We start from the raw sequence: 18,148 nt of genomic DNA, 5'->3' as shown, positions 1-18,148 counted from the left end.
CTCAGTGATGCTCACGGGCAGCTATTCTTCTTCTTCTTGGTCCCTTAGCTCCCATGGAGCATGGGCCATTGAGGACCTCCCATCTCCATTGTCCAAAGTCAATGGTATGGTTGGAGCTCATCAATGTTTCTGCAATCCATTTTATCCAATGTACGGAACTGGACTTATCCGTTTCCACTGCTCACGATGGAGACATAGGGTGGACTTCGAGATGCCACGGGCAGCTATGCTGTTAACCTATTCCATAAGACCATATCATATAGGAGCAGAAGTAGGCCATTCGGCCCACTGATTCTGCTCTGCCGTTCAATCATGGACTGATCCAATTCTTCCAGTCATCCCCACTCCCCTGCCTTCTCCCCATACCCTTTGATGCCCTGGCTAATCAAGAACCTATCTAACTCTGCCTTAAATACACCCAATGACTTGGCCTCCACAGCCACATGTGGCAACAAATTCCACAGATTTACTACCCTCTAACTAAAGTAATTTCTCTGCATCCCTGTTTTAAATGGACATCCTTCAATCTTGAAGTTGTGTCCTTTTGTCCCGGACTCCCAAACCATGGGAAATAACTTTGCCATATCTGCTCAGGCCTTTTAACATTTGGAATGTTTCAATGAGATCCGCCCTCATTCTCCTGAACTCCTGAAATATAGCCTAAGAGCTGCCAGACGTTTCTCATACAATAACCCTTTCATTCCTGGAATCATTGTTGTCAATCTTCTCTGAACCCTCTCCACTGTCAATCTATCCTTTCTAAAATAAAGAGCCCAAAACTGCACACAATACTCTAAGTGTGGTCTCACAAGTGCCTTATAGAGCCTCAACATCACGTCCCTGCTCTTAAATTCCATACCTCTAGAAATGAATGCCAACATTGCATTCGCTTTCTTCACCACCGACTCAACCTGGAGGTTAACCTTTAGGGTATCCTGCACAAGGACTCCCAAGTCCCTTTGCATCTCTGCATTTTGAATTCTCTCCCCATCTAAATAATAGTCTGCCCGTTTATTTCTTCCACCAAAGTGCATGACGATACACTTTCCAACATTGTATTTCATTTGCCACCTCTTTGCCCATTCCTCTAAACCATCCAAGTCTCTCTGCAGGCTCTCCAGTTCCTCAACACTACCCACTCCTCCACCTATCTTTGTATCACTGGCAAATCTAGCCACAAATCCATTAATCCCATAGTCCAAATCACTGACATTCAGCATAAAAAGCAGCAGTCCCAACAACGACCCCTGTGGAACTTCATTGGTAACCGGCAACCAGCCAGAATAGGATCCCTTTACTCCCACTCTCTGTTTTCTGCCGACCAGCCAATGGTCCACACATGCTAGTAACTCCCCTGTAATTCCATGGGATCTTATCTTGCTAAGCAGCCTCATGTGCGGCACCTTGTCAAAGGCCTTGTGGAAGTCCAAGTACACCACATCTACTGCATCCCCTTTGTCTATCCTGCTTGTACTTTCCTCAAAAAATTGCAGTAGGTTAATCAGGCAGGATTTTCCTTTCAGAAAACCATGCTGGTTTTGGCCAATCTTGTCATGTGCCTCCAGGTACTCTGTAATCTCTTCCCTAACAATTGATTCTAACAACATCCCAACCACCGATGTCAGGCTAACAGGTCTATAGTTTCCTTTCTGCTGCCTCCCACCCTTCTTAAATAGTGAAGTAACATTTGCAATTTTCCAGTCATCCGGTACAATGCCAGAATCTATCAATTCTTGAAAGATCATTGTTAATGCCTGTGCAATCTCTCTAGCTACTTCCTTCAGAACCCAAGGGTTCATTCCATCAGGTTCAGGAAAGCTTCCTGAGCACCTTCTCAGTCGTAATTTTCACTGCACATACTTTTCCCCGACACTCTTGAATGTCCGGTATACTGCAGATGTCTCCAACTGTGAAGACTGATGCAAAATACGCATTCAGTTCCTCTGCCACCTCTGCGTCTCTCATTACAAAATCTCCAGCATCATTTTGTATTGGTCCTATATCTACCCTCAACTCTCTTTTACCCTTTATATATTTAAAAAAGGTTTTAGAATCTTCTTTGATATTAGTCGCCAGCTTCCTTTCGTAATTCATCTTTTCCTTCCTAATGACCTTCTTAGTTTCCTTCCGCAAGCTTTTAAAAGCTTGCCAATCCTCTATCTTTCCTTTAGCTTTGGCTTTCTTGTATGCCCTCCCTTTTGATTTTACTTTGGCTCTGACTTCACCTGTCAGCCATGGTAGTGTCCTTCTTCAATTCGAAAATTTCTTCTTATTTGGAATATATCTGTCTTGCACTTCACTCATTTTTCAAAGAAACTCCAGCCACTGCTGCTCTGCTGTTCTTCCTGCTAGTGTCTCTTTCCAGTCAACCTTGGCCAGTTCTCCTCTCATGCCATTGTACTTTCCTTTATTCCACTGAATTCCCTTATTTCTTTATTCCTTTTGTCTTTCACTTGTTTATTCAAGTCAATTTAGTGACTTTCTTAAGATCAGTTTCATGAGGAATAAGATTCCGAACATCATAGATAGTTACTTAATCTAACACATTATAAGAAGCCACACCATAATGAGTTGGCCCCATTGTATTCAGTGAGCATTTCTTTCCCCTGGACAAAGCTGAGGGTTATCTATATTATTGCCTGCAATTCAAGGCTTCAATGCATGTGCAAAAGAACATGGATTCTGTAACTTGCTGGCTGCTATTTGCCAGTGATTTCCCAATTGTACTCTGATAGTGCACTTATTATGAAGTCTAGCAAAGGAGAGCAATTCCCGAGACCCACAAAGCAGAACTAGAACAAAGGACTGGTGCAGGTCTAACCCATTATAAGGGAGTCTCCTCCATTGATTGACCTGGAGAGAAACAGTAGTGAGGGATTAAGTGCTACTATTTTCCTGTTCTTATCTAATTCTTTGAAATTATAAAGATGCTTTTAAATTGCGGTTTTGTGTTTAGCACTTTTTATATTTAGAACTTTAAAGTGATCCCTGTTTTAACATTCCTGAATGTATTCCAATACAATCAGGGACATACAAAAATACTTTTAGTGTCTTGACAGCTTGACAGTCAAACGAACTAAGGGATCGGGCTAGTTACCTGTGAAATGTCTTGGCCAAATGTTCACAGATGTGGCTTGTTCTGCCTTTACCCACATGGCAGGACTTGGAAGAAATGCCTGGCCTCATTCTGAGCTTGAACTACCAGTCTGCAGCAACTTCTCACCATGGAGTTGCAAGAGGTGAGCATGACTTAGCAGCGGCAGCACGACCTCGGCCACTCTGTTTATTGGTCATTGCTCTATGATAAAATACGTACGTTACTAAAATTAAACACCCATGCCAGAGATACTCACCTTCCTCTGCGTCAGAAGGGATCTGAGATGCTGTTGACCTGGAACTGGATTTGCTCTTCTTACTGCTGTGGCTGTTGATGGACGGGTAGGACTGCAGTTTGCCATGCTTGTAGTGTGAGGTTGATGGTGCCGAGTGTGCCACACCACTGCCGTGCACTCTGGGTCCAATCGGAGAGAGGGTAACTGGACTCTGTGGCTTGTAAGCAGCTTCAGTAATGGTGCTGTTTGGCTGGGGGTCCTGTCTAATAGCATTTTGTGATGACACGGGGCCTACTGCAACCTTTCCTGGTGTGAAGTAACTTGTTGAAGGGGTAGCCTGCGGTTGACCTTTAGACAAGAGAAAATAAAAGCTTTAATTTCCAGTATTAACTCCAGCTGGACGGACAAAGGCAGTAAGCAAATAAGATTCTCACCAATCTCCCCATTACACCACTCACCTAACCCAGAGACCAGAGTTACTTAACTGGGGTTCCGTGGAACCCTAGCATCCTGTGAGAGGTCGCCAGCTGTTCCATGAGAGATCATGATTAAAAGAAATGTGTTTTTTTAAAACTTTCTGCAATGCTAGAGCTCACGGTGGTGGGCAGCAACTGAACTGCCCCATAAGCATTCTCAGGCCAGTACGACAGTGCGCAGTTGGACCGTGTTTATTTGGTTTAGTCCAATTTCAGTTTTTGTCACGAGATAGGGGAGGCCGTTGATATTGGTGAGTTCAGTATTGCACAGAGGGTAGGCTGTTGAGGAACGTGAAGTGCATTTTCCGAGCATTGAATGGGCTTGCCCAAATCAGGCTGTGACATCAGCCTCTCCCTCTCAAATTACCTCCCCCAATTCCCCTTATGCACCGCCAACTAACTAATGGGAGCGAACAAACTTCCAGTGTAGTAGAAAACTGGAGGGAAACTTTCATTCAAAAGATGGTCCAATGTGGTGATTTTTAAAGAGGAGCTGTGAGATGGAAGAGGAGGACTCTAGGCCTAGGTCCACTGACAATTCTGATAAGGTTAATGATGAAGAATTACAATCTTCTGGTCATTTTGCTGCACCAGTGCAACAACGGACACAAAAAAGTCCGTCTTTTCAATGAAAGCTATGTATCAATGGATTTTACATGGACTGGAGATCCAAGTTGTCCTATTCCATTGTGCCTGGTCTGTGGCAAACAATTTACACATGTAGCAATGGCTCCAGCACAATTGAAAAGACACAGAACTACAAATCACAGCCATATGACAAGAAAATTGCTGTCTGTTTTAAACAACTCATGGAATCTTAAAACAAACAGATTAAAGCTTTTGAAAATAAAGTCACAGTCAGAAAAAAGAAACAGGAAGCAAGTTATTTAGTAGCTTTAAGACAATTCACTTGGCAATATTTTTAAAAAAACCTGTGTGAAAACCTGGGCAAAGAGCACACAAATCCCTTGCCACGCACAGAAACCGGTGGCTGAGCAGAGAATGAGTCCTCAACAGGGTGTTCGAGCTGAAAGGTGAATTGCAGGAGTACTTTCAAGAAAACAGAAGGCCAGATTTTGCTGAGTGCTTTGAGGATGAAGAATGGCTGCAGAAACTAGCCTACTTAGCAGACATTTTTCATCATATGAACCAGCTGAAATGGAGAAAATGTTTTGACTTCAAGTGACAAGATTCTTGGATTTAAAAGGAAACTGGATCTTTGGCAAAAGGAAATCTTGAAATGTTTCCACTGCTGCTTGGGCTTGAGAGTGAAGAAGGATATCAGAAAGCTTCGACTCTTATTGAAAAGCACCTGGAAAAACTGCAGAACAAAACTGAACGGTATTTTTCCTCCCTTTCAACACAAGTGTATGACTGTGAAAGGGACCCTTTCTCTGAATCTTCTGCTCAGCCTGAGAACTTGATTTTGAGAAAAGAAGAAGGACTTTGTGAGCTACACTCTGATCAGGCACTCAAGATGAGATTTACTGACCTGTCCCTAGACAAGTTCTGGGTTTTTGTGAAAGAAGAGTATCCTGCCATTCATAGGAAAGCAATGGGCATGCTGCAGTTTTCAACTTCTTTCATGTGTGAGCAAGCTTTTTCTTGTTTAAAAAGCATCAAGAACAAGGATATTTATTGCTTATTTATTCATCATTATTACTATTACTACTTTTTTCTTTCTTTTTACATTTCCAGTTTGTTGTCTTTTGCACACTGGTTGTCCACCCTATTGGTATGATCTTCCGTTAATTCTATAACGATTATTATATTTATTGAGCATGTCCACAAGAAAATGAATCTCAGGTTTGTATATGGTGACATATAGGTACTTAGATAATAAATTTACTTTGAACTTTGATGCCACAAACTGCTTCTGTCACATGTACATGGAAGCATAGAGTGAAATCCATTGTTTGTGTGAAATCAATTCAGCTAGGATTGTGTTGGGCAGCGCACAAGTGTCACCACACTTCTAGCGCCAGCACAGCATGTCCACAGTTCACTAACCCTAACCATACACTGTATACCTTTTGGTATGTGGTGACAGGAAGAATATAGAAATTCCTTATAGACAGCAGTGTTTCTTGATCTTTGTTTTGACCAATACACTACCATGCCGAGCACGCTAAGCAGCTGGAAGCATAATTTCCTCATCATTACTGGGAAAAAACATCCTGAATTTTCCGACCCAAACTACCAGTATTTTGTTAGAGTATCTTTATCACCTGAACTGAAACTTCAACAAATACTTCACTATCACGGTTAAATGGGTCAACCTGATACTGGCAGTAAGTGCCAAGTTTGCCAGTTATGCCAAAAGTGGAAAGTTAAATTATAGGAAAGCATTATAGGAAAGGTGTCAACGAATTAGAGAGAGTATAGAGGAGATTTACTAGAATGTTACCTGGGTTTCAGCATCTAAGTTACAGAGAAAGGTTGAACAAGTTAGGTCTTTATTCTTTGGAGCGTAGAAGGTTGAGGGGGGACTTGATAGAGGTATTTAAAATTATGAGAGGGATAGATAGAGTTGACATGGATAGGCTTTTTCCATTGAGAGTAGGGGAGATTCAAACAAGAGGACATGAGTTGAGAGTTAAGGGGCAAAAGTTTAGGGGTAACACGAGGGGGCACTTCTTTACTCAGAGAGTGGCAGCTGTGTGGAATGAGCTTCCAGTAGAAGTGATAGAGGCAGGTTCAATTTTGTCATTTAAAAAAAAAATTGGATAGGTATATGGACAGGAAAGGAATGGAGGGTTATGGGCTGAGTGCAGGTAGGTGGGACTAGGTGAGAGTAAGTGTTCGGCACGGACTAGAAGGGCCGAGATGGCCTGTTTCCATGCTGTAATTGTTATATGGTTAAAGCAGAGGAGAAGGCCACTATTCAGGACAATCTACATGTGGATTTTTTTTTTGGAACCACACAAAGCAGATACTGATTACCATCTTGAACAATTTAATGTCTAATTTCAGTAAAAGGGACTGAAAAGGACAAAGGTCAAAGGAAAAAGGGCAAAAAGCTCCCTGGATTGTTTAGTAGATGATTTTTTAAATGATAAACATTCTTCCTTGGATCATTATTGCAGTGGGAATGTCATATTAAATATATTAAACATATTAATGATAGTAAAACTATTCAGAATTAAAACTGCAGCTGACCTCCTGCCCAAAGTCCCATTGCCCCATGATATCTCTATCTTCTTGACATGTCTGACTGGGCATTGGTTAGGCATCAGAAACTATTTCATGACCTTTTTTTTGGCAACCTATGCAAGGCTTCACAATAATATCCATACATAATGATACCAGGAGCCCAGTCCACATTTCCTACCTCATGGTTATAATTTCATTTAAAATTATGAAAGGGATATATAAGATAGAGGCAGAAAAGCTGTTTCCACTGGTGGGTGAGACTAGAAATAGGAGACATAGCCTCAAGATTCGGGGGAGTAGATTTGGGATGTAGATGAGGAGGAACTGCTTTTCCCAGAGAGTGGTGAATCTGTGGAATTCTCTGCCCAATGAAGCAGTGGAGGCTACCTCAGTAAATATATTAAAGACAAAGTTGGATAGATTTTTGCATAGTAGGGGGATTAAGGATTATGGGGGAAAGGCAGAGAGGTGGAGACGAGTCCATGGCCAGATCAGCCATGATCTTATTGAATGGCAGAGCAGGCTCGACGGGCCTGATGGCCGACTCCTGCTCCTATTTCTTATGTTCTTATGGTACACCCTGAGGCACTGACGTGAGTTCAATTATCAGCAAGGAGGAAAGGCCACATCATGTACCACAAAACTGTAAAGAAAGTAGTCAAGGTCACCCATATGCAACAATACTGCACTCTCTCAGTACTGAGGTTAAAGCATTGTGAAACTCCCTCAGAAACTCTCAGTGCTGGCCCACTAATAGAGCACTGCAACACTACCTCAGTATTAACCTGCAGGTACTTTAGCATTCTCGCAACGCTCATTTTGTGTCTCCATGTCAGAAACCCTCAGTGCTGGCCCACAGAGTAGCATCCCTCAGAAATGAAATGAGGAGGGTAAGTCTTGGCCTGGACACTGAGAAGAGTTCAACTGTCAGCAGGCAGGAAAGGCCATATCAGATAGCAAAAAAAGCTGGGGAAGAAAAAAATTAGTCAAGGACACCTACCTACATCTAGACACCGTAATACCCTCAGTACTGATCCGCAGATAGTGCAGCACGCCCTCAGTACTGAACCTCTGATAATGTAGCACTCACTCTGCAGTGACCCTCAGACATTGCTGCACTCTTTCAGAGCTGGTGCTCTGACACGACACTACTCTCTAGGCACTGATCTACAGAATGTGCAGCACTCACTCAGCAATGGCTTTCAGACAGAGGGGCAACCCCTCAGCAATGGCTTTCAGACAGAGGGGCAACCCCTCAGCAATGGCTTTCAGACAGAGGGGCACTCACTCAGCAATGGCTTTCAGACAGAAGGGCACTCACTCAACAACGGCTTTCAGACAGAAGGGCACTCACTCAACAACGGCTTTCAGACAGAGGGGCACCCCCTCAGCAATGGCTTTCAGACAGAAGGGCACTCACTCAACAACGGCTTTCAGACAGAGGGGCACCCCCTCAGCAATGGCCTTCAGACAGAGGGGCACCCCCTCAGCAATGGCCTTCAGACAGAGGGGCACTCACTCAACAATGGCTTTCAGACAGAGGGGCACTCACTCAACAATGGCCTTCAGACAGAGGGGCACCCCCTTAGCAATGGCCTTCAGACAGAGGGGCACTCACTCAACAATGGCCTTCAGACAGAGGGGCACTCACTCAACAATGGCCTTCAGACAGAGGGGCACCCCCTCAGCAATGGCCTTCAGACAGAGGGGCAACCCCTCAGCAATGGCCTTCAGACAGAGGGGCACTCACTCAACAATGGCTTTCAGACAGAGGGGCACTCACTCAACAATGGCCTTCAGGCAGTGCGGCACCCCCTCAGCAATGGCCTTCAGACAGAGGGGCACTCACTCAACAATGGCCTTCAGGCAGTGCGGCACCCCCTCAACACTGACCCTCTGTCAATGCAGCAGTCCCTGAGTATTGCTTCTCAGACAGTACAACACATTAATACCATACGGACTATCCATCAGAGCAGCAGACACTCGCTATTGCACAGGAATTTTTGTGCACTCAAATCTTTGGTTCTGGATTGACCCTACAATTTTTTAAATGCAGAAGACAAGGTATCACCCACAGAGATGTGCAAACAGGTACAGCTAATGAGATTTCAATTAAAAAGCCCTGCATGTCCAAGGTGAGATAATGGTTCCTGAATCCTGATTGAATTAATATGGCCCCATTTTATACAAATACACTACATTATCTGCCTGTGCTAATTAAAAGCTGTGCATTGGAGAGAATATAAAGACCCTGGGAAACTGAAATCAATCATCTCACTTCACATCAAGTCACTCGAGCAATTTAATTTTAACTTTTTAATTTAAGAAACATTCTGTGGTTGGTTCCAATCTGAATCAATTTGCTTTGCATTACTGAGCACTGCAGTTCTGCTCCTCATTTCAGTCTGGTTTGGATACTTTATTCAACAGTTTAACTTCCTCTGCCCTCTCCTGTCCCCACTGTCTTTTCCGATATTGCACCACTGGGGGTTCTCAGTCAGCGGTGCCTGGGAATGGTCAGTTTTTGTTTTAATTATAAGTGGGCGATCAGGAGCATTAATAAGAGAAAGGAGAATAGGAAAGATAACTCCTGGCCTGGACCTTGCTGACCTTCAAGATGACCACAACCTTGCTGTCGGCTTGCTTGCCTCAATGATCTGGAGAGCTATGTTGGTTGGAGTCAGAGCTTTATGCTTTGGCTCTTGGTAGAGTCATCCATGCCAAACAGGTCAAAGGGCAGAGGCCAGACTAATACTAGTCCGCCAGTCCTCCAGGTTTGGGGGTTCAGCTCATGGCTCACCACCCTGACGGGTAAAACAAAATAGCCACGGAAACAGCAATGAAGAATCTTTCTACATCTGAGTGCAACGGTCTCCACCCGGAACATGAAAGACTGACAGCAGTTACGGACGCGATGAACACCCAGCAGAGATGGAAGACCTTCATTGCTGCCCTAAACGCCAGCAGCGTAACGGGCAGGAGAGAGGACCTTGCTGAGAAAGTAAGAGCAAGCCAAATTGGTTGATGGCATGAGCAAGCAGACCAGAGTGGAGACAGTAACTCATTTGTGGGCTGTTCTGATTTTATTTGTTGTCACTACTCATAGGGTTCAGTCACTGTATTAAAGTGAGAAAAGAAATCACGGTGAATCATTCAAGGTTTATAATGATAAACATCCCATTTAGATTTCAGCAAGATCCGTCAAATTTGCCTGGTGTCCTCAATGTAACTGTGTGAGCTTTACAGCCCGTCTTTTTAAATTGTGGGTTAGCTAAACAGCATTAGGGTATGATGGGCACAGGTCCACCTCTGTTAGACCCTGGGATACAGTAATGTTCGGTACAGTGTCGTTATGGTGTAAGACTGGGATAGCGTACTAATGACACAGATCCCAGCAGTAGAAGATTAGTACATACCGTTTTAGGGGATGAACCGCGAGCAACCTGTGCTGATGGTGTACGATTTTCTGTGCAATACAGAAAACCCTTAAGTGACAGCTCACTGAGCTTCCCGTGGTGTTGTTCATGCATGGTTTAGGTTCTGTTGCTATGATGTTTAGCTGATGTGTTTTAACTTATATTTTTCCTTAAACAAAATAGAATTATAGACATTTATGACACAGAAGGAGGCCACCACGTCCACACCAGCTGATAGCTGATCCTTTCAAATCTCACTTCCTAGGCCTGGATTTAGAGTCTAGTAGGCTACAGCATATAATGTGCATATTTAAATACATTTTTAAGTACATTATGTTTTTGCTTCTATCACTATTTCAGGTTGTGAGTACACAACCTTGCTCATAGTGGGCGAAATATTTTTTTCTCAGCTCTCTCGCTCTTGCCTATGTTATCTTAATCTCTTTGTTGTGTATTTTTTTTGCTAAGGAGAAATAGGGCCTTTCTATCCTGTTCATCTAATCCTTCTGTAATTTTATAAACATCAGCTACATTGCATTTCAATCTCCTCCGATCCAAAGTAAATAACCTAAACCTGGCCAATCTTCCCCTGTAACTAAAACTTTCCATTCCTGGCAACATCCTTATAAATCTCCTCTATACCTTGTCCAGAGCTTTCACAATATAGTCACTAAGCTGATGGAGTGAACTAAGTGTGACCCAGCTCATGTTTTACACAGTACTAACTTGACCCCTCTCCTCTTTTATTCTAAACCTCAGCTAATAAGCTTTGTTAATAATCTGTTAACAACTATCATGAAATCTCCAAACAGTCCAATATCCCCATATTCCTCTGCAATTCTGAATATACTACCTGCTTTACACAAAATATGGTTAGTGTCTGTCTGAAATGTGCCGCCAGTGGAGATGATGGAATTAGATATAATTAACAATGCTTAAGAGGTATTTCAGTAGGTATGGCTTCGAAGGACATGGTCTTATCTTGGACAAGTGTGGTTAATGTAGATGGGCAGAAAACATGGTCATGATGGGTCAAAAGGCCTATTATTATATCTTGCAGCTCCATGATCTCAAATAACCTCAGGATAGACTGAATGAGGTCTCTGGAACAAGTTTCACACTCAAAGCAAAACTATAACCCAATGGGTTTACACAACAAGACAGCACACAGAATAGGAACAGGATGAAGCATACAATTTCTGACATTCACTTCCATGGACGCTGCCTGGCCTGCTGAGTTCCTGCAGCATTTTGTGTTTGTTGCTTTAGATTTCCAGCAGCTGCAGACTTCCTCATGTCACACAGATTGCCAAGACTGATCTGTCAGCTAAAGCCTAGTGACATTCTCAGTCCCCCAAATCACTTACGAGGGTCCCCAAATTGGGGTCCACTGACACCCTTGGTTAATAGTAGCTGGCCATGGCATAAAAAAGTTTGGGAACCCCTGAATTAAACAGTATGGGTGCCCAAAAACTTAAAGTCAGTCTCATACTTGAATAGTTAAATAATAGCATCCACATTCTTCTGTGTCAGAATTATAACTTCTTGACTGTAAAATAAATCCTGCAATATGACTGGACATTACCATTTCTTTTGCTCAATAGCTTGATAAGGAAGTATTCATGTCCTGTGTATGCACAATCTACTTTTCATGCATGTTTGATGGAAATACACCCTTGGGGCTTAACTTCAACATTTCACTGTCAATAAAAAAACTTTTAGAAACCATAGTCCCTGTTATAGAGCAGGAAAAGTGCATACAGAAAGGTCTTACAGACGTTGGCCCCAGGACACTGGAAGACATCCTTCTCCAATAGTTAAATGGAGTCATTTATATTTGACTTGGTACAAGGATTATTTTGTGTTTACCACACAGCCTTGTCTCTCATACATAAATTCCACCATTTCATGGGTTAGATAGAAAATCAACTACTCTTTGCCAAGCGCTCCTCAGGCTGACAGAAGTCTTTTTACAGTTCAGACGCACACTCCTGATTTTGGGTATATGGTTGGCTATGGGAGGGAGAGGTGGACATGTTTTGTTGATTGTCTCCTGTCTTCTGAAGAGGGAGTATACTGCCTCTGCTTGCTCACCGGAGGCCCTCTAGGCAGAGGGAATGCTTTCTGAACACCAGGGACAATATTTTAACTTCAAACAAGAAAAAACCTGCAGATGCTGGAGATCGAAGTTGCACACACAAAATACTGGAGGAACTCAGCAGTCCTGCTGGAAGGTCTCGGCCCAAACCGCCGACTACTCTTTTTCAAAGCTACTGCTTGGCCTGCTGAGTTCCTCCAGCATTTTGAGTGTGTTACCAATATTTTAACTTGGCTAGTTGTCGCTAGTTGGCTAATAATGTTATTTTAATACGGAACAGAGAAAAGAAACACAAAGTGAAGGTCTGAAAATAAAGATCAGCAAAGAGTGGGTGTGGTGATATCACGTGTCACGTGTCACGTGTCAGAACGTGATCGGACAGAGTTCTGAGCATACGCAAACATGAAAGAATGATCGAGAAGTATGGCAGTGTAAAACATGGTTGCTGTTTGCTGTGAAAGTTCTAGTTATGTTCTTCCAGAATATGTTGCTTTATGAGTAACCCACGGTACGTATAACGAACACAACGGTGGGTACAGAATGAAAGATGCCAAGGTACCAATGATCAATGTTAAAACGATCTCTTTATCTCATTTTCCAGTTATTTATTGCTATTTATTTGCATTTGCACAGTTGGTTGTCTTCTGCACTCTGGTTGATCTTTCATTGACCCTGTTATAGCTACTATTCTATAGATTTACTGAACATGCCCACAGGAAAATAAATCTCAGGATTGTATATAGTGACATATGTGTACTTTGAAAAGAAATTTACTTTGATCTTTGATGCAAAGTTGTGGCCGGAAAATGGAAGACTGGACTACTCATGTTGATTTTAACAATCCTCTCACAAAGCCAACAAGTAGCATTCCAATGGTGAATCTGTTTGTTTTGATCCAGTTCTGCCTGCAAGCTTTTAAATCTCAGTCTATCTCCTTACACTTCTGCATTAATCACCACCAAACAGCAAATGTGCAGACCATTACAACCCTATATAAGATTGTCATGGGCCACAAAGTAATTACAGGCATCTTATGCACAGGACTTGAGATTCCAATTTCATTGGTCATATCGCAGTCATATACCTGCTAAAAAGAGAGAAGACTGAACCAATCAGTTTTGGACAAGTTTGAGGCAGAGAGAAATGAGAACACTGACTGCTAATTTTTTTTTTGCAAATCCTGAATACGGACTATATTAAAATATGATTTGAAGGAGTTCAGATCATGGTAACAGAAGCAAATCCACTTAGTGTTTTGGAGTATACAAAGCCAACCTCCTTTATACAACAGCTTGGGGCAGGTTTGGTGGTTTTGACATGATATCAAATGCATATGTTTGTTGTCTGCAAAAATATTGGCTCAGTGATCATTCTTCTCAAACAGAAACAAAGCTTAGCTATCAAGTAGAGGTTTTGTTGTAATACTGAAAAATGTAAAAATAAATCCAATTTTTAAAGTTCTCTCTCTCTCTCTGTCAATAGAACTTGTGGTGTTCCACGGTAGTGTAGTGATTAGTGTGACGCTATTACAGCTCGAGGCATCGGAGTTGGTCATTGTACAAATTGTGCTGGGGTCAGACTAGTGTAAAATAGGTGGGTTGCTGGGTAGCGTGGCTCACTGGGCTGGTAGGGCCTGCTCTGCCCTGTATCTTTAAATAAAAATGATGTCAATCCAAAATCTGCTTTGGAGGCTCCTTCATCACACAAGCACACATACATACAATGACATTCAGAACCTCACACATCTGCATACAAAATATACACACAACTCTCTTTTACAAACATTCAACAAACTCACAAACACAAACATCTACATACATTTAATCTACACACATTTACACTCACACAGCCTCACAAAAGCATAAAAAATTCAAATCAAATATACAGAAACACACATTAACATGCAGACAATGGTGGGCGTGGTGGGACCCTTCAAATTGTTCCTAAATTCACTTTTTCCTTGGAATTGATTCTCACTTTCTTCAGCAGTAACCTGGCAGCTGTCTTCTTCTTGTCCTGTTGAATTATTAACACTGTGGAAGGACTCGGGACGGGAAAGAGAGAAGCTGAACTGTCAGTAGCTGAGAAGGAAGACGAGCTCATGGTGCATATGGTGGGTGGGACTTGATGCAAGAGGGAGAGGGAGCCAGCGCCTGAGGAAGAGGGATGCTAAACAAAGCCAGGAAGCATAAGAGTTAGGAAAGGTGATCAGCGGTACAGTGAAAATAGACTTGGGAGCACAGGGCAAGTCTGGTAACAAGGGAGCTCAGAAGGGATAAGAAACTAACAGACAGAAAAGATAGATGGAGGGTTAAGACAGAGGAGAATACCAGAGAAACAAACAATCTGCTAAAGGAATTAGGCAGACTTGAGTGATTGGAAGGAAAGGAACTATTGATTTTTCAGGTCGTAACCCTGCATCAGTGGGAGTATTAGAGGTGAATGAAAGGATAATCTCTACTTTAGGAACAACTACTTTATATGAGCTCTGAGCATTTGTTAATGGAAGGTCAATGAAAGCAGGAAGAGGGACTTAGGTAGTTAAGTTTGTGGTGGAGAGAAGTCGAGAGGGATGGGGTTAAGTTTTCACTCTCAGCTGATAAGGTTCTGGGTGATTTAGGCCATGGAAAAGGGCTTTGGAAAGCACTGGGCAAACTCCAGCCAATCCTCTAATTGAGCAGCTGAAATGAGCACACGCTGGTCCCCAAGGAGTGAAGAGGTGGATTCAATTTGTTGTAGAGAGTACGGCTCAGTTTCAGTGTGGTGGTTGAAGGTTGTGATACAATAAAACTCAATTCCTCCAACACGCAATGCTCCCCTGCGACAACAACCTTCCCTGCACCAACACAACCACAACCGCACCCCCCCCCCCACCCCCCGCACCTACCTCTGCTTATTCCACCTACCCACTTCTGCCCCACTCCTCTCCCGGTAATTTTTGTGCTTCTCAGCAGCTAAGTCCCCCTGAAGCAGTCAAACTGTCATGGGGACTCATTCTGGAGTTCTGCTTCCCTTTATAACCAGGCTGGTCTATTTGCAACTCCAGTCCCATACCAATATGGTTGCACCTTTTGAAAACTCCTTAAGACCACTTATTCATGCCTGGATGAAGAAATAAGTAAGAATGAGAGTTGCCCAATACCAGGGTGAAGTAACAAAAAAAACCTCCCTGACAGTGGTTGATACAGATAGAGAGAGGCAGAAAGATCGACACGTGCGAGCGTGCGTACACTCACATCCTTCATGCCCTCATCGCATGTCAAAAAGCATAAACACTCATCTGCACCTTAACAGCAGGCAAAATATAAAGCTGTCAATAAACACAAGGTCTGAATTTGTGCACTACGAGCCAGAATAAAAACACACAAATAAAAGTGCTACTGCTAAGCTGGCAATAGTTTCTAGCATTTTAACTCCTAGCTGCCGGAGATGCTTCAGCATGGATTCTTGATCCCTAATAAAATCTATTGAAAAGAGTACAAGCAAGTAGTGGTCATCGTGCAATCAGTTGAGCCGAGTCTGATGCTCCACCATGAGGTTAGTTCCTTAATGGAAACTGCCCGTGTGTGACTTTGTTTAACCTGGGGAGGCTGGTGTAGGGACAACCACCTTGATGGATCGGGGTTAGAATCCAGTGGCTTGGCATCCAAGACGACTGGGGACCCTTCACTGCTCGTGTGATGTTCCTCCAGCTCTGCTGCTGATCACACTTTGTCTAGAGCTTCCGCCATGGGTGACTCTACCAGGAGCGAAGCTCCAGACTGCATTGCTCTCGGGGTCTCGGGAACTCACAAGCCTATCCAACGTGACGATCCTCGGAGAAGTAAGTATATGTGAGGCCTGAGGACCTCAAACAAATTGTGTGTAACTTAGTCAAGGAAACTTCCAATACACATTGATGCTGCCCACAGAGCAGTAAGTCATATGCACAATCCTTAAAGAAATGACAGCATTACATTAACAATTATTGTTCTCAACCACTGTTATATACATGACACACCGAAAAGTACTTTGAGAGATATTACAAATTTAACTTGGTCACAGTATTTCGCATTCTCTATGAACTCCACATTCGTGCTAATGGTTCAGTTTTAAACTCAGAAAGTGTTGAAGTACCATTCAGCTCTCAACTCAGGAATATTCCCTTATCTTGAAATATTAAACGTTTGTTTTTAAACAATGGTGGGTATCATTTCAGGAACCCGATTATGATATTTGCCTAAGCACCATGTGCGAGGAGCAATGTTCTCCTTTTCACAAGATAATTTCAAGAGGCATATACCTACACTTGGGAGGCAGGGTGAAGAAGGAGGTGTAAGGTGCTCCTTCCCTCCGCTAGCCAACAGGACACCCTTGGGCAAGGTGTAGCACCTGCTTAGCAATTTGCCAAGGACAATCATGGTCACGGAAAGATCATGATTTCCACGCCATATGACACAGCACATGATATTTCTCCAATGCCACCTGACTCCAACTCACTAGAAGGCCCCAGCACACAATTCCTTTACGTGCAGACTGAACTCTTCTCCTTGTGACTTTTGTTTTAATGTTTATTCCATTTCAAGAGCCTTTCCTTTCCGCTTGCTTTAAATAGAGGTGAATAGGACTAAAATACCATTTCAGTTGTTGATTGTTGACGACTATGTCATTAATCGACGCTGTAGGTCAATGCTTCACTGCTATAACTGAGTGATTCTTTATAGCCTGTTTCTACCGTGCCTCCTTACCTGCATAGTATTGTTTCTGCTACCTCCCTTGAAGCAGGCTAGCAAGGAGAAGTGAAATATTTCTTTATTTCATTGCTCTAATCTTATATAATTTCTTCTGGAATACTATGCATGCACGATTCCCACATGATTGACTACACCATGGCAAAGTACTGGTCAGCGCGATGCTATTACAGCTGGGGCATCAGAGTTCAAAGTTCAATTCTGACATAATTGGTCAGGAGTCTGTATGTTCCTCCCTACGAATATGCACATTTCCTCCTCCATTCCAAAGATGTACTGGTTAGTGGGATAATTGGTCATTGTAAATTGTCCTGTGATTAGGCTGGGGTTAAATTGGTGAATTTCTGAGCAGCAGGGCTCAATGAGCTGGAAGGGCCCGTTCCTTGTTGTATCCCTAAATAAAATAAGTATTAAAAACTTATAACACAGAGTTTATAACACGGCCACTTCACACCTGAAGTGGTGCTTTTACGGTATGTCTGCTGCAGTCTCCATACACAGTACATCTACTAGTTACTTCATCTGTATCATTGTCCACAAAAGGACGAAGAACTAATCCCTTCATCTTCACAATCTCGCGATAGTGTCAAACAGTTTGCGTTTTTTATCAAGTCTGTTTGATGAGCAGATCTTTCAAAACTAAATAAAGTGGTTGAAATTCTTGGGTGGAGTTTGACCTTGTAATCACTGAAACACTACCACCCATGACTAACTAACTCAACAATTCAAAGCAGTGACTTAAAGCCAGAATGACTTACATTATACATGGTATTCTGGAGTAAATGCAACAGGCAATTCATTTGTTACTTGGAAAGTTGCCAATGTAAGTCAAAAAGTACTATGGAATCTTCAATAATCCTTTGCTTCCTCAAATGTCTTTAGCGCCAACGATGTATTTTACTTACAATTTGATTTTTTCTAACTTTCATCTTATGCCTACTAA

At 42.6% G+C, this 18,148-nt stretch overlaps 1 protein-coding gene across 1 annotated transcript in view; it reads right to left on the bottom strand.

Annotated features, from left to right (window-relative positions):
* mdfi (MyoD family inhibitor) overlaps positions 1-18,148 on the bottom strand; it is a 114,241-nt gene that overhangs the window by 8,079 nt on the left and 88,014 nt on the right. The window contains exon 3 of the mRNA XM_073030527.1: positions 3,354-3,680. Coding sequence (XP_072886628.1) covers positions 3,354-3,680 — 327 coding nt within the window. The remainder of the gene's footprint in view (positions 1-3,353; positions 3,681-18,148) is intronic.

This window comes from Hemitrygon akajei, chromosome 27, assembly GCF_048418815.1.
Source record: "Hemitrygon akajei chromosome 27, sHemAka1.3, whole genome shotgun sequence".
Classification (NCBI taxonomy): domain Eukaryota; kingdom Metazoa; phylum Chordata; class Chondrichthyes; order Myliobatiformes; family Dasyatidae; genus Hemitrygon; species Hemitrygon akajei.
This window is presented reverse-complemented; position numbering and strand designations above follow the sequence as displayed.